This window comes from Amphibalanus amphitrite, unplaced genomic scaffold, assembly GCF_019059575.1.
Source record: "Amphibalanus amphitrite isolate SeventyFive unplaced genomic scaffold, NRLGWU_Aamphi_draft 000462F_arrow, whole genome shotgun sequence".
NCBI lineage: Eukaryota > Metazoa > Arthropoda > Thecostraca > Balanomorpha > Balanidae > Amphibalanus > Amphibalanus amphitrite.
Genome location: NW_024881956.1, coordinates 384,546 through 406,729, shown reverse-complemented (window position 1 = coordinate 406,729; position 22,184 = coordinate 384,546). Strand labels below are relative to the sequence as shown.

At 46.0% G+C, this 22,184-nt stretch overlaps 1 protein-coding gene and 1 long non-coding RNA gene across 2 annotated transcripts; one reads left to right on the top strand and one right to left on the bottom strand.

Annotated features, from left to right (window-relative positions):
* Positions 1–2,317: 2,317 nt before the first annotated feature.
* LOC122391938 (blastula protease 10-like) lies at positions 2,318–4,046 on the top strand. The gene has a single exon (XM_043386292.1). The coding sequence runs from the start codon at positions 2,323–2,325 to the stop codon at positions 3,595–3,597; it is 1,275 nt and encodes a 424-aa protein (XP_043242227.1). The 5' UTR covers positions 2,318–2,322; the 3' UTR covers positions 3,598–4,046.
* A 5,519-nt stretch (positions 4,047–9,565) lies between these two features.
* Positions 9,566–14,753, bottom strand: LOC122391940. The gene is made up of 4 exons (XR_006258428.1): positions 14,665–14,753; positions 13,877–14,241; positions 13,208–13,344; positions 9,566–9,612 (listed from the first exon to the last, which is right to left on the bottom strand). It is a non-coding gene; the product is annotated as an uncharacterized LOC122391940 (long non-coding RNA).
* Positions 14,754–22,184: the final 7,431 nt, after the last annotated feature.

The window sequence follows — 22,184 nt, the reverse complement described above, 5'->3', positions numbered from 1 at the left end:
AATCGTGATTTGATGCACTCCTTGCAAGGTTAGATGCGTCACTTCTGCAATGTTGACCTTGCGTGACGTCATTTATGACGTCATCAAGGTCATATTAGTTTTTCGTCAATAACTCTTGATCAAATTGAGCTAGCGAGTCGGGAAATCCACCAATGGACTCAGGAAGACCTGCCGAATCGAATGATATGCGACATGACCTCTTTCGACCAACTTCGTGACCTGGGGGTGCTGACCTGACCTTGACTTGAGGTCAACACCCCAAGTTGACCTGACCCGGACAAAAAGTATATCATTCGACGCGCCTGAGCGAGTCGAACACGATGCTGCCAAAATCGGCGCTCTGCGGCCGTTTTTTGCGAAGTTATTCACCAAAAACTGAACCGTACCTTGGGGCACTTGACCTGACCTCAGAGGTCACCGGTTGACCTAGGACCTTAAAATCGGGTACCAATCTCTGCGTCTCGTAACGGCGCACACGCTCGTTTTTCCGCGACGCACTAGCTCCACCAGGGGCGAAACGGCGAGGGGGGGGGGTCGTGCCCGCCCCCCCCTCGGCCGGCGCGTATGTGGAAAATCAATAGGTCCGGCGAGGGTTAAAAATCGTTAGATATCTGCGCTGACTTCACACATTCAGAGGGGTATTCCTATGCATTAGCCCCTCTGAATCAAAATGCTGCACATTTTAATGGGAAAACGGCGGGGTCTTTCGATTTGGCTGAAAATCGGTGTACAGGGCCTCCTCGATGCGCTGATTCCGAAAATGTGCCTCTTCTGGGTGATATTTTGCACCTTCAACGATTAACGACCAATTATTATTGTAACGGGAAACGGTGGGGTCTTTCAATTTGGCTGAAAATCGGTATACAGGGCTTACTCGATGCGCTGACTCCGAAAAGGTACCACTTTGGGGTGGTATTTTGCACCGTTAACGAGTTAACGGCTAATTAACATTTTAATTCATTTGTTTTTTTTTTCCTGATTCAATCACCGTTCGATTCCTTCAAAAAATTTAGTGAATCGATTCCTTTTGATTCAGAGAATCAAAAACATAAAGGAATGAGTCACGTTTGATTCAGCCAAAAAGTTATTGAACGATTCTGTTTTATTCGATTAAAATAACTTAAATATAGAAAATATCAAGGATAATTTTGTACCTACTTATTTGTTATTTTCTACAACCCCCTGGGGTATTGATTTTTCAAATCAATTTTTCAGCACGTATTTGACATTGTACACCAATATAAATAGCACCATCGTGTTCCTGAGCTCAAACTGCATCCGATAGACACTTTTTTGTTGAAAACTTCAACTTTAAAATTTGTCATTTTTTACCTAAAAGTGGCCTGACCGTTTCACGGCTCCAGGGGCGGCGAAGCTAGCCGGTCACGGCTCCGCGGGCGATGGAGCTGACCTGTCACGGCTCCGGGGGCGGCGGAGCTAACCTGTCACGGCTCCGGTGGCGGCGGAGTCACTGTCCGGGCCCTGGAGTCCCGCCGAGTCGCTGCCCTGGCGCTGGAGCTCCGCCGAGTCGCCAACCGTCCGGCTGATACCGCGGCTCGAGACGGGGAGCAGGTGGCACCGAGCCCACGCACTCGGCACACGCGGCGATACGCGCGCGACACACACACACACACACACACACACACACACACACACACACACACACACACACACACACACACACACACGATCTCTCTCTCTCTCTCTCTCTCTCTCTCTCTCTCTCTCTCTCTCTCTCTCTCTCTCTCTCTCTCTCTCTCTCTCTCTCTCTCTCTCTCTCTCTCTCTCTCTCTCTCTCAATTTGTACTAGATAGGTACGCACCAGCCACGTGCACGGGCGGCTTCCACATCGGAACTGCACGGCTGCGGCCGGTGCGGATCCCACGTCAGCATGGTACATACGTGCACCGTTGGGGAGAGGATTTATTTTCTACACGACGGTACCTCAATCTGTGCCGTTCCAGTCGGAGGCCGGGCGACCGAGCAATACGCCGAGCAAGCGACCCGCACCGTCGGCGAGCTCTTCTTAACGCTCTTAGTCACAGAAATAGGTCTGTCGCTGAAACGAATTATTAACTTCTCCCAATTGATGAAAAAGATTTACAGCTGCGGTGGCAGGTTTGCATGGCCTGCGGTGCTGCAACTCCGACGGCACAGTGGCACAAGTGTACCGTCAGCAGTCTGGCGCCGGCAATTTGTCAGCCGAGCCACTCGGAGCTGGCTGTCAGGGCGCTGATTGCCCCCTGGCTGCGGTCACGACACCTCGGCAGGGGGCAGGGGCTATAAAGTGGGCGGCCGGGCGTCCCTCCTCACCGCTCGGCCATGGCTGGTCTGCGCCGCGTGCTGCTGCTGTCGGTGCTCGCGGTAGCTGTCGAGGCTCGTCCCGGCCGGGCCGGGCAGCCCGAGCCGCCGCCCGTGCCGCCGTTCCGCCTGCTGCCGCCATTGAATGTCACTCTGCCCGACGGCACAGTTCGGGAGCTGTTCGAAGGAGACATCCTACTCTCCGAAGAGCAGCGCCTCAGCCGCAAGGGTCTCCTCAGCCAGACCTGGACGAACGGCGTCGTGCCGTTTGTTATCACATCGTCTTCGTCCGGCGAGAGCTCCGTCATCCTGGCGGCCATCGCCCACTGGGAGGCGGTGACGTGCATCACTTTCCAGCAGAAGCCGGAGAGCTACAGCGGCGGACCGCACGTGCGCTTTATCAAGAGCGATGGGTGCTGGTCGGCCATGGGTATGACGAACTCGAGCAGCGGCCAGCTACTCAGCGTCGGCGACGGGTGCCAGTACCTGGGCGTGGTGGCGCACGAGATCGGCCACGCCATCGGCTTCTTCCACGAACAGTCCCGCGGCGACCGGGGCAACCACGTGACCGTGGTCTGGGACAACATCAAGAGCGAGATGGCCTTCAACTTCCGGATCGAGACGGCCGGGCAGTGGCTCGGGGTGCCGTACGACCTGGGATCGCTGATGCACTACGGTGGGTTCGGCTTCACAAGTAACGGTTTCCCAACCATCGTCACCAATGACATCCTGCAGTCGGGACTGATTGGGAATCTCGAGGGTCTCTCGCACCGCGACAAGCACCTGGCCAGCCTGATGTACCTCTGCGACGACAGCTGCTCGTCCCCGCCCACCTGCGCCAACGGCGGCTACGTGGACAGCAGCTGCACGTGCGTGTGTCCTCCGGGAACCAGCGGCGCAACGTGCCAAACCGTCACCGGCACCTACTACGAGGCGCCGTGCGGCGACCAGGACATCACCACGGAGGGAAACATCACCTCGCCCAACTACCCCAACCTGTACCCTCCTGGACAGCACTGTGTCTGGATCGTCACCGCGCCCGCAGGTATGCAGGTCCGCATCCAGTTCGGCACCTTCAAGATCCTCTACCGCTACGATGTCAAGTGCCCCTGGGACTGGGTGACCGTCCACACCGACAGCGACTCGATTCCAGACTACGTCAACTGCGGCACCGAACAGCAGAATCAGGTGATCACGTCGTCGGGCGGTCGGCTGGCCCTGGAGTTTCACAGCTATGGGGGCGGCTCCTACCCAACTCTTCAGACGGGCTTCACGGCGAGCGTCACGTTCGTCTGATAGACAGACGACGCCGGCCAACAGCCTCCCAGTGGCGGCCCCCCAGACGACGCCGGCCAACAGCCTCCCAGTGGCAGCCCCCGCCTGCGCTGCCAGCTGCCGTCTACTCCACTGACCACTTCTCTCTCACCTGGTAGTACCTATAGGAAAAGATTTAAATAGCAGTTACCGGTCTATTTTCCGATTGTTTGGAACACGTTCATCGACGTATTTATTTTTTCTTGCAATTTCTGTTAATGTAAAAGAACATCGTTTTTGCTACCTGCGTTTTTTCACGTAACAATAAATTGTCCGTTTATTTCATGTGCACTTGTTTGCTAAGGTCTAGGGATATGAACATGTTAAGATAGGGGAAGGTGGGGGAACATCGCCCTTTGGGGAACACCGCCCACCCCGATATCAGAAATATAAAAAGGTCTAGGGCGACAGCTGACTGTCTTTTGGCAGCGTGACAACAGAAGTGCAGGTATGCATGGGCAGTGCACCGCATTGGTTTTGGTGATTTGCGAGAAATTCCGAATTTTACGTTTCGACTTTCGTGAATACGTTTATACTTTTTTCTATCATAATAAGCAGAAGAAAACTTATCTTATTTGACAGACATTAGTCCTGAAGTACCTAGTATTTTTTGCCATAATTAGGACTCATCCAAGCATTACGTGCTCCTGCTCGAGTAAAATTGTTGTGCTGCCATATTAAAGGATTTTTTGCACCGACGGGGGGGGGCGGATATCCGCCCCCCCTGAGGTTTTTCGCGAATAGCGGGAAAACCGCGGGGCGTAGCGCCGCGAAATTTGGTACGACTATTCTCTCATCAATTTTACACATGGTGTGCAAGTTTGAACCTCCTATCTTTTAAGGTCAGGTCACCAGGTCACTTTGAATGACCCAACCTCAAGTCACTTTTTTGCAACTTTGTCACCGTGCCAGAGCTACAGTAGATGTCGGAGGCCTTTGAAAGTCTCAGGATGTTATAAGGTCATTAGTAGCTACAATTTGTATACCTATCTCAGAATTTTGATATCGGTGACCTAAGGTCAGGTCAATTTCTCGACCTCCCCATTATAAGTCAATGGGGAAAATCAACTCCCTGTTTTTACCCCTAAAACGGGTCGGAATGGCCCCATAAACCATACATGACCTCATATACGATCAACCTTCACTACCTTGAGGTCTGTTTTGCTGTTGGGAAGCTGCAAGGTCGCGTGACGTTATCAAAGGTCACCAGCGGTTTTTTGACAATAACTCCGTACAGGAACAAGATACAGTCGCGCGGATGGTCTCATTGTGTTCAGCTCGTCAAGGCGCATCGAATGATATACATGATGACCTCGAGGTCACGTGACCTGAGATCAACCTTTGACCTTGACCTTTCGAGGTCAACATATATATATATATATATATATATATATATATATATATATATATATATATATATATATATATATATATATATATATATATATATATATATATATATATATATATATATATCATTCGATGCGGATTGACGAGAGGATCACGATGATGCACTTAGTTTGTTCCTATATTGACTAGTTCGAAAGTTATTGGAGAAAAACTCTCCCTATACCTAGCGCCGCCATTTTGACTTTTTTGACCCCTGTGACGTCATCTTTGACCTGACCTGAAAATGACCTGAGTAAAAATTGTAGACCTTGTCCGTGCGTATCCCTTGCCGTTTACCGCTTGTCGCTATCTTGCTTCGTTCTCGAGATCTCAGGGGGGCGGTCATCCGTCCCCCCCCCCCGTCGGTACGAAGTTGGCGCAGACCCCCGTCGGTGCGCGGGTTAAGAAAAACACAGACAAATGGGTATTGGTAACACCAACCGCTTGGGACATTTGACATTTAATCTCACATTGTGACACCTAACCCAGGAGTGGCGCATTTCAAATAAAGAAAGAACGTTGTTGCTATGTTTTCTTTTTAGAGGATAATGAAAAAGTTCGAAAAAATGAAATTTTGGGAAGGTCGTCTATAGTTATATAAATGAGTAGGTACCTACTACTTACTACATTGTACCAGGGAAATCATAAAATCGTTTCCATTGTATTTTATAAATATAGGTAGGGGAAAGTGGGTGTATTGCGCCCTCCCAACCAATTGCGCCCACCAACATTCCCACGGATTCAATAGCATGTTTAGAATTTTGTGTTCGAAAACATTATTTTCACCACTGGATTGTTCATTTTATGGCCCAAACACTCCGATGAAGCCAATCAGCAAGGCTCATTGAGCCATCAAAGATTTTATGGCGTTTTCTTTTGCAGTATTTTGAACCGTTGGCTATAAAAATTTACGATATTTGTGTGACTTTCAGAGTGATATTTAGAAAGAAAAATCCTTTTTTCATTGTATTTAACTGAAACCGTAAACTTCCTGCAACATCTTAATGATAACTTCTATGCTTTTATCAAAAAGTACCTCAATTTTAATTGCGCCCATGGCAATTGCGCCAGGGGGGCGCAAATAGAATAATGGTGTAGCCATTGTACCTATCACGATAGTATGAATGCATCATTAACTGATTGCAATAAAGAAGGAGTTTTATGTCAGGCAAGGGAGCAGCCCGCTATCGTCAGTCCGCAAATTGTCTCTATCGTCAGTCGTAGCCTAAATGCAGCTGCCATTTAGGCTACGACTTGTGGTGTAATTGACAAAATACGACATCTTCAACATGGACTCAGGCGTGAGAAGTGACAGCTATGATGAAAAAGTAAAAACTGTTGTCATTAAGTTGTCAAAACTATAAAATTATTAATTTTGAGAGAACCGATTGAAAATTTAACTGTATAGGCGCATACCTTTCAGTCTTCTTAGTGCTTGTGCAAGGAGCATTTGTACTTTAAAATACTTTGTGAATGACCTCTCCTTGAAATTGTATGTAGGATATATTTTACAAAAAGAATTTTGAATTTTTTTTGAAAAAAGAATTTTTGAATTTTGAATGTGATTTGACAAAGATCCGTGATCGAAAATTTATCATTTCTGTATTTGACTTTTTGTAAAATATATCCTACATACAATTTCAAGGAGAGGTCATTCACAAAGTATTTTAAAGTATAGGCGCATACGTTCACATATATCTAGTCGGTTACAGTAAACGTTTTCGTTGCACTTTTACAAGCGTACGGACACATGTAAAGTTATCTATCTGGGCAAAAAACATCGCGATTTATATCTACATTTATTATTCATCCAGCCTGAATAACATTATAAATGTTTAAGTAAGCCGCAATGACATTAGACTGCCAGGGTGTATGCATTCCGTCTCATTCACTTAGCCATGTAAAATATAGGGCGCAATTGGGTTCTAATTGCGCCATCCCCCTGGCGCAATTTACAGCAGTTGTTGGCAAATGCGCCCTTTTGCATGTTTCTGAAAAAGCAGCTGTCAGAAGCAAACGAAACATTATTAATTGATCGGGAGGCTCTTAAATCGCAGCCAATGAGCTCCTCTTTGAAATGGTTACCAGTGCATGCTTATATTTCCAGCGGTTTTCTTGCAATTAGCGTTTTTCCTTAAGGTGGCGCAATTCACCCTCCTTCCCCTACTAAAACGCTTCGAAATTTACGATCAGAAGAACAACTTACTCCAGAGTTGCTGGGGGGCGGGGCGTTAAACGCCCTCACTTTTTTCGCCGCGCTATAGCATAAAAATGGCGCACCGCAGGTGCACGCCAAAATTTGGGTACCGGTAGAGAATTGATTGATGTTTATTGCGACAAATTTTCAAAAAAATCGGTCGGAAATTTTTTTGAGATCTCGAGGATTTAGTGACGTCATGATTTCTGAGCTTTCGACCAAAAAACGGCATATGTTCAAAAAATCATATAAAATCACAAAATAGACATACCTACAGAGATGCAGTAAACGCCATTAGACTGCCAATACCATAAACAATCAAATGGCTATCTTTGATTTTTGGTTATCGTTCTGCATTTTCCAAAATCTTGAACTGAATCTTGGCAATTTCTCGTGACAACTTCACGACCATGATACATGCAGCATTTATTTTATTGAATTTTGTTAACCAAACACGAGTGGGGGAAAGTGGGGTAAGACGGTCAGGATAGGTAAGACGGGCACCTCTTCTGCAGACCAAACCAATAGCGCTACGAGCGAGAAAAATTGGGACCAGAATTGCCTTTCCCACTACACACTGCACGATTGAAGTCTGGTGAATTTATGTTCAGTCGATAATCTTTTATTTTGATTTCTTTAACCCGATTAGTGGCAGGCTCCTGGCTACCCCTATTACACTGAAAAAACTTACTCCCCATTTTCTAATTTTAGAATGCCAAAAAGCACTCCTGCAATCGAATAATTTTATGACCTGGCATAAGCGCCTAAAATGGGGAGTTTTGGGGAATAAAACTAGCACATAGAATATATTTAGTATCCGAACGCTTATATTATTCTTGCTAGGGAGTAATTTTATGACGGAGGATAAAAGTATGCTATCTTTGGATAAAATTACACCAGATGATAATTTTATTAACTTAACACTAAAATTACTCCCATTCGGGGAATAATATTGCCATGCCAAAAAGCACTCCTTTTTTCGATAATTTTACCCCGGAGTAACTCCCCGGTAAAATCAAGCCCCGGTGTAAAAGTACCACCCCTGATAATGAGGGGTGATGTGATAATATTATGACCAAGTGTAAAATAAGGAATGCATTTAAATAATGTATTGAAACACCAACAATTGATTAACGAATGGTACCTGAGCATCAGCAGGTACATCTTAGCTTGGACGCACTTCCAGTGATGGCGCATTGCGGCCGACAGGGACGTAATTTTGCTTCCTAGTTGAGAAGCGGCGTCTCAACTGGGAGGCAAAACTTCGTCTCTGCCGGCCGCAATGCGAAATCACTGGAAGGACGTTCAAGGTCACAACTCACAAGGGCGTTATGGTTAACACTGAGGCTAACGAATAACATCTGCGCACAGAACCACCGCCACGGATGGCAGATAAAACGAGCGTGTATGGTTAACACTAGAGATGTCAATCGGATACCAACTTTTTGGTATACCGATACCAAACCGATACCAACTTGGTATTTGGTATTTCAATCGTAATATGTTTGGTATTTTGTCGGTATCATAAACCCCCGCTAACGTATAAGAGGCTAAGAAATCGGTAACAAGTTGGTATTTCCCTCATTTTCCAAAGTCGGTTTGGTTTCGGTATTTTCCCGTGGATTTGGTTGGTATTTGGTTTGGTATCGGTATTCCGATTTTTCGTAATTGACATCACTAGTTAACACTGAGGCTAACGAATAACATCTGCGCACAGAACCACCGCCACGGATGGCAGATAAAACGAGCGTGTATGGTTAACACTGAGGCTAACGAATAACATCTGCGCACAGAACCACCGCCACGGATGGCAGATAAAACGAGCGTGTATGGTTAACACTGAGGCTAACGAATAACATCTGCGCACAGAACCATCGCCACGGATGGCATATAAAACAAGCGTGATCTGGGCTATGAAAGACGTACTGAGACTCATTGGCGTACTGAGACCGCCGCAGCTGAATTAGTCATAATATAGAGACTCCAGTAGTGTGAGCCACACGTTGCGAGTCACTTGAGCCACAGGTGAGCCACAAGTCACGAGTCACTTGAACCACAGGTGAGCCACAGGTCGCTAGTCATTCGAAGTGGGCATCTCCGATGCTGGTTCTACACTACCTGGGTAACCTCCCACACCTTCTGTGATAAGCCAGATATGTTTACATCGAATCCCACACTCCGGTAAAGAATCTCGAACAGGGCCCTGCAGGGCCCCGTGAACTTTGTGTAGAAGACAGCGTGGGCGGCCGTCATTAGGGCCACGGTCTCCAACCTGGTGGCCGGCAGTTGGCAGACCACCACACCGTCCACCGATAGTTCCTCACCTGCCTGACGAACCCCGTTTCTCGGATCCGCCAAGGTGCCAATTGTTGTTCCACAACCATAGGCAAGTAGAGCTAGCAGCTCGTCGTCTGCCGTGAAAAAGAATATTGCAGTCAGTTGGCATCAATGCATATCGTACAAATAAACGTAAAGAAAACCTAGGAGAGAAACAAGGAACCGCGTTCGTACAGTAGCTGGCTATGCCATCTACAGTATCTGGAGACGATTCTTCGCTTCTTCCTGATTTCTTTTCACTCTCAAAATCGTAGTACGATGCGTAGTACGTTTGCGTAGTACGATACACTCTTACAACTAAACGTGCATAATTACAAAATAATTATACGTCGTTAAAATATTTCAGTGAAATAAGAAATTAGTACCCGATGTTCCGCTGTCATGGTTAAGTATGGAGTGCAAGTAGGTATCAAACTGCATGTAACTGTGGTATATTTGGAGACAATGAAGACAACCATGAATGGAGACAACCTGAATGGAGACAACCATGACTTTTCAATATCACTAGAGTTAAACAACACTTTTTGACTGATAGCAAAACCAACGACGATTGGCTGTCCAAAGGTGAGGTACAACATGTTGTCCCACCCGTCGTTAAAGTGCCACCTTTTTACGGTTTTCGGTTTAAAACGGTTTTCAGTAGACCTGACCCACTTATGACCTACCCTGAAGTCCGTTTCCCGAAATTCGTCCTAGTTTTCGAGATATCCGCATTCGAACTTCACATTGATGCCATCACAAAAAGTGTGGGAGATGGGATTCTAACATGGTAATGTTACATTCCCATATTCCACACATTTGTGATGGCTTTAACCCTATTAGTGGCAGGCTCCTGGCTACCCCCTATTAGTGGCAGGGGGGGGCTGTTTACGACCCCCCCTTGATATCTCGAGATCTAACGGGCCGATTTTCAAAATTCAAACGGCATTCGATTTCGCTCAACGTGATCTACATTTCTAAAAAATAAAAATTAAAAAATGTCAATAGGGGGGGTAGAGGGGGGTAGAAACGGGCAAATTGCAGATACATTTTAGACTGTTTATCACGGCCAGGTTTCTGAACCAATCTTAACGCAACTTTTGCCGATCGATAGAGAATGAACCAGGAATTCACATGGATCCTAAAAATATGCATTTTCAAAAATCATAGGCGGATACAGATTATTGAGATTGGGGGTACACAAAAAGTATAGTAAATAAGGTTTTTGTTGGTACTGTTTCTAAAAAGGGTGGTAATGGTCTTGTTATGTTACAATTTTCTTATGAGAGAACGACTACAATTGTATTGGTCATGCATAGGCGGTGTCAGGGCACCTATGTTGGGAGGTAAAACATAACCCCCCTTTTTGGACGCCTGGATCCGCCTATTATAACAAAAACGTGTCAAGAGGATGCACAATAACTGTATATGCTATCAAATGATACCTTTCATTCACTGTTCGTAAAACTGGTGCAGCATCGTGATCTTCGCCCAAATGACTCGCTTCACGAATAGGACCCCCCAATTCCCAGTGCTCTGGAGCCGCCCCTGGTAAAGTTATGAACTTGAAATTTTCAGGGAATGTGCCCAATTTAGTTTTAGGAAAAGTCAGAAAATTGCAGCATCGTAGCTTCAGCGGTTTCGGAGATATTCCCGAAAAACCTGAGGGGTGGATAAAAACAACCCCCCCTGCCACTAATAGGGTTAATCTGAAGTCCAATTGCGGATATCTTGAAAACTAGGCCGAATTTCGGGAAACAGACTTCAGGGTAGGTCATAGGTGGGTTAGGTCTAGTGAAAACCGTTTTGTGTAAAAAAAGGTGGCAGTCTTCCTTTAAGCCAAAAAAAAAATCATCAAGAAAATAAACAGTTGTCCTGCCCTCTGCTATTAACCCGCGCACCGACGGGGGGGGGCGGATATCCGCCCCCCCCCCCCTGAGGTTTTTCGCAAATAGCGGGAAAACCGCGGCGCTACGCGAAATTTGGTATGACTATTCCCTTATCAATTTTACACATGGTGTGCAAGTTTGAACCTCCTACCTTTCAAGGTCAGGTCACCAGGTCACTTTGAATGACCCAACCTCAAGTCACTTTTTTGCAACTTTGTCACCGTGCCAGAGCTACAGTAGATGTCGGAGGCCTTTGAAAGTCGCAGGATGTTATTAGGTCATTAGTAGCTACAATTTGTATATCTCGGAATTTTGATATCGGTGACCTAAGGTCAGGTCAATTTCGCGACCTCCCCATTATAAGTCAATGGGGGAAAAATCAACTCCCTGTTTTTACCACTAAAACGGGTCGGAATGGCCCCATATACCATACATGACTTCATATACGATCAACCTTCACTACCTTGAGGTCTGTTTTGCTGTTGGGCAGCTGTGAGGTCATGTGACGTCATCAAAGGTCACCAAAGGTTTTTGGCCAATAACTCCGTACAGGAACAAGATACAGACGCGTGGATGGTCTCATTGTGTTCAGCTCGTCAAGACGCATCGAATGATATACATGATGACCTCGAGGTCACGTGACCTGAGGTCAACCTTTGACCTTGACCTTTCGAGGTCAACATATATATCATTCGATGCGGATTGACGAGAGGATCACGACGATGCCCTTAGTTTGTTCCTATCTTGACTAGTTCGAAAGTTATTCGAGAAAAACTCTCTCCATATTTAGCGCCGCCATTTTGACTTTTTCGACCCCTGTGACGTCATCTTTGACCTGACCTGAAAATGACCTTAGTAAAAATTGTAGATCTTGACCGTGCGTATCCGATGCCGTTTACCGCTTGTCGCTATCTTGCTTCGTTCTCGAGATCTCAGGGGGGGGTCATCCGCCCCCCCCCCGTCGGTACTAAGTTGGCGCAGACCCCCGTCGGTGCGCGGGTTAAAGGGACCCTCCCACCTTAACATTAGTTTTGAGTTGAGATAGCCAAGTTTGCGGCCAGGCTCAGAAACCACCATTTATCCTGGTTGCAACCCCCACAGCTTTATGGTGTTCAAGAAATTTCTTCCCTTTACTTGCAGGGTGGGACCAGCGTGGTCCCTATCTCTTAACCATTACGGGAATCTGATGACGTCATCAGGCTTTCGAACGTCCGTTAAATGTTTGACTAAAACGTTTTGTAGCACGCGGTGGTATATGCTGCTTTGCGCGCAACAAATGCCGCACTTTCAAATAAAGTCGCTAGGAACAGCGGAGATCCCAAAAAGTAAACAAAAGTAAAAGTCTAATATCTTGAAAACCGGTGAATATTTTTCGATGAAATTTGGTAGATATTCGTTTTTGCTCTTTGTGAACCGAGCGACATCACTTTCATGCCAATTCATTAACTTTTTTGAAGGTGGGAGGGTCCCTTTAATGTATTACGCCATTGGGATATGTGAAACGTCATTTCTCGATCGTGCAGGAAGAAGCATGCGTGGGAAATACCTTCCTACACTTGGTCTTGGCTAATGTTTTGGCCTGACCTCGTATTTATCGAAAATACCTCGGGCCTAACTTTACATTCGCTAAAAAAAATCAGTCAGATCTAAACATTATTCCAGCCCTGGCCAGGAATATATTGTCTACGATGATCGGCTCGAGCCCAGTTACATAGAAGAGTATCCCCCCCCCCCCGGCACGATGTGTTTCTAGCGGAACACCTCATCCGAATAGGTGTGCTTGTGCCCGTTCAAAACTCACCGTCTTTGTCGGCCGGCTCCACGTTTATCATCGTCTGGGCATACTTCTTCGCGGTATGTCTGATTTTGTGCAGGACATGCTCCTTCACGTCCTCCTCGAGCCCGGAGCCCCATGATCATTCCCAAGTCAGTCCACACCTGGTGACTTCCCAGCAGGCGGTAGAAAAACCAGAGGGAGTGGGTTAAAAATTATACAAATTTTCCAGCTGTTTTCCTATCCAATTTTGTTCCCTGATAGCGCGGATATAAAATGGTGCCACAAATTATATAGTTAGTTCAGTTCAACCATCCCCAAGTTTTATATGCCGAGTTTCAAAATTCCTTTACCGTTACATCACGCTGCCGCGCTGGCGGGAAAAAAGTTCCCACGCATTCATAATACATAGGAACATGGTGATCATCTGGGTCAACTGGCGAGCTTATAATTGGGAAGTTTATAAAAAACACGTTTACATGAATGTTTGAAGCCCCGTTTCTCGATTAATCCACCCTTAAAAGGCACAGATGTCAAATGTGACATTTTAACTACACCACGCTTACGCATAGCCACTGTGACGTCACCGTGGCGGTCAAATTTTCCTACTGAACTACCCTGTTAGTAAAGGAACCTCGAGTTCAATCACACATAACATTAGACAAGACTTTAAATACCGAATAAAGCAACACTTACGGCAGCTTCGCTGTACATATCCGGGAATATCTCCTTCATCTCCTCGCCAGTCTTCCGGTTTCGCGGTTGCTCGTGAGGCATATCCGCCGAGCCTCGAAGGATTCTTTGAGAACAGATGTCTTGTGAGTGACATCGGCGTGCTTTAGCTTGGCACTGAACTTGGCGGTTTCGGTGCAGATGTCTAGCTTCGACTTCTTCGTTTTGGGAAACATCCCCGGCATCCCCTCTTCAGCTGCCGCACGCTTTTTCACAACGATGCCCCTGGCTCGTCTTTCCGTGTCGATGACGGCGTTGCTCAGTGGCTTTCGACAGTTCTTGAATCTGTTCCGAAGTTTCTGTCGGAAGCTGTTCTTCCGCAGAGTCACCTTTGAGAAAGAAAAGAACCGTTTTTTTTTAATTTCATGGACAGTTTTATCAGGCAGTGAACACTGAACAAGATGTAAATACGTTCATTAAACGTGTTTTCTTCTATCGTGATATTGGGAGGATAGAAACAACAAAAAGTAGATGTCCGGATATGACCGTTTTAATACGATAGGCAATGGGCACTGGACGACTATGGGTAACATCGACCACAAGACAGGAAACATCAACGTGACACAGGAGGAAGCTCGGAGGACCCAATACGTAGCGGCCATGGGTGACAATTTGTCTTCCAGAATTTCATCATCGCGGAAATCTTCGTCCGCAAATCTACGTCAACGCATTTCTTGGATTGTATGGTCATACTACGGATTACTGTAAAGTCATACTAACAAAACACAAAGTATACAGTAATTTCAGCTTACCTTCGAGGACTGGGACGCTTGCTCGGTTCTCTGACAGAAGGCCTTGGTTCTGACGACTTGAGCACAATGGCGGTCGCGAATGGTCGCGAACTGCAGACACATTCCGAAAATATTATTCTTGGAATAATACTGTGCTGGACGAATAAATTAATCACTTTTAGATTAGTTATGTCACAACGGAATAGGATTATCAAGAAAGTGATACAGTATTGCTTGAAATACGCTCCCGAATACTCCCGAAGAATAATGTTAGTAATGCTACCACATAATATTACTCCATGGTTATAAAATTATTGTCCGGACATGATAGTTTTATCACGAAGGAAGTAATTTTTACACCTACATGAGAATAGTTTTATTCTGTCGCGTCAATTTATCAGCCGTAATGGAGTATAAAAATTACCCTAATTACTCCACAGCGGTTTATTTTTATGCAGTTTTGATAAAAGTACTCTAGCTGTCAATTTTATTACCATCTAATGGGAGTTCAGCACAAATATATTCCAATGACCTTGTTTATCACTGTGAAATAAGCTAAAATTACCCCCATGTCTCTTTGAGACTGATATAAATTTATAACCCGAAAGAATAAAAAGGACACGTGATAAAATTAGAAGATAAAATTAGCACTTGCTAAAACACAAAAGAGATGATTATAGTACCAGGTTTAACCTTCGCCCTGGTGGGGGGGGGGGCCATTTTGGCCCCCCCCCTGTGGTTTTTCAGCGATAACTCAGAAACCACTTGAGTTAGCGCCCTGAAACTTTGTATAGCTGTTTATTCAACATTTTTACATCATGTCCTTTTTTTGGGGGTTCGGGTCAGGTCAGGTCAGGTCACAAGGTCACCAAAACTGACACCACCTCTAAAAAAGTTCAAAGCTCTCTCAAAGGCACAGCTTTTATCCGATCGATGTAAAATTTACAGTACTTGAAGATGTCACCCAGCTCTACAAAATGGCTATCTCGGATTTTTTATAAATGTGACCTAAGGTCAGGTCAGGTCATCGCTGCTCCCCATTATAAGTCAATGGGAGAATCGAAAAGTAGTTGTTTTTCAGCTAAATCGGGCGTGATTGTTCCTATATTTCGTTATTGAAGTGTCTTGGGTCAGCAAATCACAGCCCATGTGAAACCATTTGCTTGTGACCTCGCTGAGGTCACGCTAGGTCATCTCCCTGGTCACCAGAGGTCACCAGCGGTTTTTCTGCACTTACTTGTTATTGAATAGAGATAGAGACTCCGTTCGACGTTTATCGTGTTTGTCTCGTCAATGCGGATCGAATGATATGCAGCATGACCTATTTCGGTAAGGTCATGACCTTGACCTGAGGTCAAATTTTCAAAATGACCTTTCGAGGTCAAACTATATATCATTCGACGCGTCTCGACGAGCCAAGCACGATGGTGCATGAATCGTTTCTCTATTTTCTCGTGAATGCATGCTATAGTTAAAAACATTTTCAACGAAATTTGCCAAGTTGACCTTGCATGACCTCTGTAGGCCAAACCGTTGAGCTGAGGTCAAATCTGACGAACTTCGGCGAAAGAGCTTGAAAAGAGCTATCGATTGCTTTTTTCCGCGGCTCTCTAGCTCTTCTAGTTTCCGAGCTACAGCGGAATATGTCCGGCAACACCGAAAACACTGAAATTTGACCTATGATGACCTCTAGCGACCTCAATATTGACCTTAGCGAAAAAATGACCGAAATACTTTCGAACGTACTTGTTATGGGCTTTCGTTTGCTTTTTTCCGCGTCTTCCTAGCCCTCTTCGTTTTCGAGTTAGACGGGGGGGTCATTTTGGCCCCCCCCCCCCACCAGGGCGAAGGTGGCTCAGACCCACACCAGGGCGCGGGTTAAGAATAACTTTCAAAAACGCCCTTAATGCAATGCAGAGAGTAAGAATACGCTACAAAACATAATCATTATATGCCATTGGTGCGTGATTATTCGCCAAACTGGAGTGGAAAAACTCCAAAAATAACTCTCTAGGTGTAAGTTTTTTTCAGTGTAGTGGCAGGGGGGGGGGGCTGTTTACGACCCCCCCTTGATATCTCGAGATCTAACGGGCCGATTTTCAAAATTCAAACGGCATTCGATTTCGCTCAACGTGATCTACATTAAAAAAAAAAAATTAAAATTAAAAAATGTCAATAGGGGGGTGGGGGTAGAGGGGGGTAAAAACGGGCAAATTGCAGATACATTTTAGACTGTTTATCACGGCCAGGTTTCTGAACCAATCTTAACGCAACTTTTGCCGATCGATAGAGAATGAACCAGGAATTCACATGGATCCTAAAAATATGCATTTTCAAAAATCATAGGCGGATACAGATCATTGAGATTGGGGGTACACAAAAAGTATAGTAAATAAGGTTTTTGTTGGTAGGGTAAGGTGCCTAATTAGCGACCCTTTCCGATTTGCGACCTACCTCTCTACAGAAAAACTGGCAGGAGAAAACGGGGTAAAAACATCGTCAAAAGGTCAGCCATACTTTGGTTATCAAATTAAATTATTTTCCGGTCGTCGATGTTTCTGGTGGGACGTTTCAGGTGAGTTTAAATAAAAATGACGAGTTTCTTATCCAAAAAGTGTGTGTTTGGGCCCCCTCTGATGAAAAGCGATGCACATTAGGATGATGCACCTTTTTTATTCTGAATCGACATTCCTTTTTCAATTGATTGCCGTTTTCCCATAGTGAATCGCTCAACTGTGCACAGCATGGCGGTTAAAAATGTGTCGCAACTCATATTTCCTATTTGCGCCTGACATGGTCGCAAATAGCTCAAGAAGGGAAAGAAAGGGGAAAAGGGAGAAATGAAAATGAGGTGTTGCTGAAGCTTGCAATGTGTGGCCCAAATGTCGTCACCGACTGCAGGGGTGCCGAATTGAATTCAGCGCGGACCTCAAATATCATACGAGATAGCCCGCAAAATTTGGGTTTCCGCCTTCTTTTCGCCTTCAGTGCATCACGTGATCAGTTTTTACTTACGTAAATGTGTTGGATAAACGTGCATGTTTGAGTGATTGAGTGCTTTGCGTATAGGTTACCTTTTTGAGATCATATTTCATCTTTTCAGGCGTCGCATTTTTTGCCATTTTTAATATGGGGAAACCCATAGACTTATTAGCGACCCTCCCCGGTCGCTAATCGGGAAGAGTTCCCTATTAGCGTTTTTTGCAATGGTCTGCCAAAATGCTCACTACAAATAAGTTAGTGAATATTGGGGCAGAAAATGACTATATTTTAATAGAAAATGAACGACCTCTCCGAAAATCAAGCCAGTAATACAGTGGCACCCACAGAGCGTGAGCAATGACGGTTCAAACTAAGGGGGTCGCTAATTAGGCACCTTACCCTACTGTTTCTAAAAAGGGCTGATAATGGTCTTGTTATGTTACAATTTCCTTATGAGAGAACGACTACAATTGTATTGGTCATGCATAGGCGGTGTCAGGGCACCTATGTTGGGAGGTAAAACATAACCCCCCTTTTTGGACGCCTGGATCCGCCTATTATAGCAAAAACGTGTCAAAAGAGGATGCACAATAACTGTATATGTTATCACATGATACCTTTCATTCACTGTTCGTAGAACTGGTGCAGCATCGTGATCTTCGCCCAAATGACTCGCTTCACGAATAGGACCCCCCAATTCCCAGTGCTCTGGAGCCGCCCCTGGTAAAGTTATGAACTTGAAATTTGCAGGGAATGTGCCCAATTTAGTTTTAGGAAAAGTCAGAAAACTTCAGCATCGTAGCTTCAGCGGTTTCGGAGATATTCCCGAAAAACCTGAGGGGTGGATAAAAACAACCCCCCTGCCACTAATAGGGTTAAAACACTCATTTCATTGAAAATATCCATAATGTATTATGCAAGCTTTTGTGTGCGCACTGCGCACTATATAAGTTAGAAACTCGCAATCACTTGTGATACACCAATACCTATGCCACCAGTCAGGGGCGCAGCCAGGAAAAAAGTTTCGGAGGGGGATAAAATTGGTGAGGGCGCCAATTTTGGCTCAGGAGGGCGCCAATTTCGGGTCAGGAGGGCGCCAATTTCGGCTCAGGAGGGCGCCAATTTCGGCTCAGGAGGACGCTATCAACGCCAAGCAAGGACGACAAAATGTACGGTTCTCCAAGGTATTAGTCGTTGGTCACTCGGCGAGCGGGAGGGCAACCAGTTCCGCCCCTGTATCGCGTGACCCTTTGCTCCGCCCAGTTACGCACGAGCGTACTACCCCACGCCGCGTAGTAGCGTGGGGAGGGGAGCGTTAGAATGGTGGCATGTGTAGAGGCTAGAACCAGTTTCCACCGCCATGCCACCGCCCAGCGACATGGAGCGGGGTCAGTGACCAGGGCACGGGGAAAGGTCAGAGGTCAGCTATAACGTAGAGCTTTGTGTCTCCCTCCCCTCCGCGTGTAACGACCGCGTCACAGCGGCCGGCGGCCGATCAGGCTTGACATATCAAGGCCACCCGCAGTCAACGGGCTCGGAGGGTTGGTCGAGTGCGCGTCCGTGACTGACGACAGTCTCACTCTCGACCATGTGCTATGGTGCCTATAGACTACTGGTGGGTAACAAGCTTTTGTTCAGTGCATATTGCTACTCGGGTGCGTCATCTGATATGATGCTTTGTAATGTGTATGATACGTTTAAAACCTTGCTGGTAGTGGCCGAGAGGAGAAGAGGGGGGCGGGGAGAGGGGTGCCGCCTCCACATGTCTATTTGCTGCGAGAGCTGAAATTTTGCACACCTGACCTTTGATTCCATCCGAAATTGTATGACAGCAGCTGTATTTTAACCCTCGCTCATATATTGGTGTTTTGCCAGTGTCTAGCGTAAAGGGGAGGGGATCCGTTGGACCCCCTTGCCGTTCAGCCCCTGATTGAGCTAGAGCTTCGCGGAAAAAGAGCGTGTTGCCCGTGACGAGAGGAGGCCGTTGATACCCAATTTTAACCCGCGCCCCACTGGGGGGGGGGCTATTTATAGCCCCCCTCCCGTTTTTCTGCAATAACTTCCAAATCGCTTGACGGATCGACGCCAAACTTTCAGTACCTTCGGCTGCATCAATTTTACACCTTGTGTCAAAATTTGAACTTCGTAGCTACCATAGGTTGGCCGAAAATGACGTCACAGTGACGTCATGTTCGCCCGATTTCGACGCAAAACCATAGGTGGGCACGATCCGTTCCTCCGTTCCTCCGTTCCGGAACGCCGTTACAATTTTTAGGAACGGAGGAACGGACTCGTTACATTTTAAAAAGGGTAACGGACCAAGTAACTTCCGTTACATTGGTTGTTCGTTCCTCCGTTACACTTAACAGTTTAGTCCGTTCCTTCGTTCCTCCGTTACTTTTCGTTGTCCGAGTGGGTTGATCTTTCAGCTAACCCGCAGACATTAATGCAGCAGCGGAATAGTGGATTATTGAGCAGCCCTGACTTGAAGACGGAAGATGGCCTCAGTGCACTGGCCTTCCGCAATGAGCCGGCGTTGCAGTATGTGTTCGCAAAGTTCAACACGGGCGTCCCTTCAAGCGCCTCAGTAGAGCGCATGTTTTGCGCATGTTCTCAATGAGAAAAGATTGCTACGTGCAAAAAGGGCTACCCTCTCAGAAAGTGGCAGCGGAACATCTTCAATTAGGGGGAGGGGGGGGGGCACTGCCGACTTTTGGTCTCATTCTTTCCATGCATAGCACATAGGGCTAATGTTAAAACTCAAAATGCCAAAATCAAAGGGGGGCACGGTGCGCCGGTGCCCCCCCCCCCCCCGTTCCGCCGCCTATGCTCTCACATGCCAACGGAACGTCTAGTGTTCGTGAAGGGCAACCGGCATCTGGCCAGGGGCAAGTGATGCGCATCAGTACCACCAGACGTTCCAAGGTTTAGTGTCCAATCAGTGCCCGCTGTCTTGGTAGATTTGGTGGGCATTCCGCTTTCTCGGTAGGTTTAGTTTTTGTCAGAATGGCCTAAAAAATGTGTGAAATACCCAACATTTTAACGTTTTTTATTTTGCTGTAACGGAGTAACGGACTAAAGAACTTCCGTTACATTAGATGCAGAGGAGCGGAGGAACGAGTAACGGAAGTCTCGTTTTGAAGGAACGGAGGAACGAGTAACGAAGTTACAATTTTGGGGAACGATGCCCACCTATGCGCAAAACATTGAACCACGGCAATCGCTCCCAAGAGCTCAGTTTTTAAGCTAGATCCAATTTCTTTGCATGAAAGCACTCAGAATTGACCGCGCTATCAAACTGCTATCTCGAATTTTCAAAATTTTGAAAATTTCGAAAATTTTATATAATAATATTCAAAATTTATATTTTTATATTTTTTTTTCAAAAAGTTTTTGTTTTTTCGAAAAAACGGAATATATGTGACAGAACGCATGATTATGACTAACTCTAGCAAGTTTTAGCTAAATATCTTCAAAAATGGCCAAGTTATACGCATTATTGCAAAAAATTCACAATTATTAATTTTTCAAATCGATTTTTCAGTACGTATTTGACATCGTACACCAATATAAATGGCACCATCGTGTTTCTGAGCTCAAACTGCATCCAATAGACACCTTTTTTGTTGAAAAATTTCAACTTCAAAATTTGACCTTTTTTGACCTGAAAGTGACCTGACCTAAGCTAAATTCGACTCAAAATGACCTCGAATGACACAGACAACATCAAATTCGAAATCTATGGCCTAAATGGACCATAAAACATGTGTCACGTGACCGACGCATGATAAAATATTTTCGTGACCTGTGATGACCTGACCTTGACCTGAAAATCAAAGTAAAAGTTTGGTACCCTCAGGGTATCTAGAGCATCTGTTCAAGAGTGTGTGTACCAAAAATGAGCCTGATCTGACTTGTAAGACGGCGGCCAGAGCCCAAAATGTGAACAAACCAAAATGCTAATAATTTTTACTTTGACCTGACCTGTGACGTCATCGGTGACCTCGAGTTCAATGAAATAAGGTTTCGCTCGACAGTTTTTCCTGGGCTATCAGACGCCGTTTGAATTTTGACGATCGGCCCAGTAGTTTCGGAGTTAGGAGGGGGGGCTATGAATAGCCCCCCCCCCCCCCAGTAGGGCGTGTTATACACAGACCCCAGTGGGGCGCGGGTTAAGGTCCTAGTGCAGGTGTGTAAGAGTGGCTATATGAATCCATTGTGGGGTCGCCCTTTCCAATAAGTGTCACGTAACAGCAATGGGACCAGGGACTCTATATGAACTGGACCCAGGGTGCTCGCCAAGAAGACCAATGTCTCCATCCTACTCATCCTTCCGGCTCTGAAATGGTCTTGTCAGACCGAAAGGGCATAACCCAACAAAACATACTAAATTCGCTAACTGGCTGCGTGGTGTAGTGGTTAGCGCACCAACCTCGCGTTCAGATGACACGGGGTTCGAATCCCATCACCGGCTGATGCTTCTGGCGTGTTGTCCCAGTAATCATGCCGACGTCGGCGACTGGGGGGCTCGAATCCCGCCGCCGGTTGATATTTTTGGC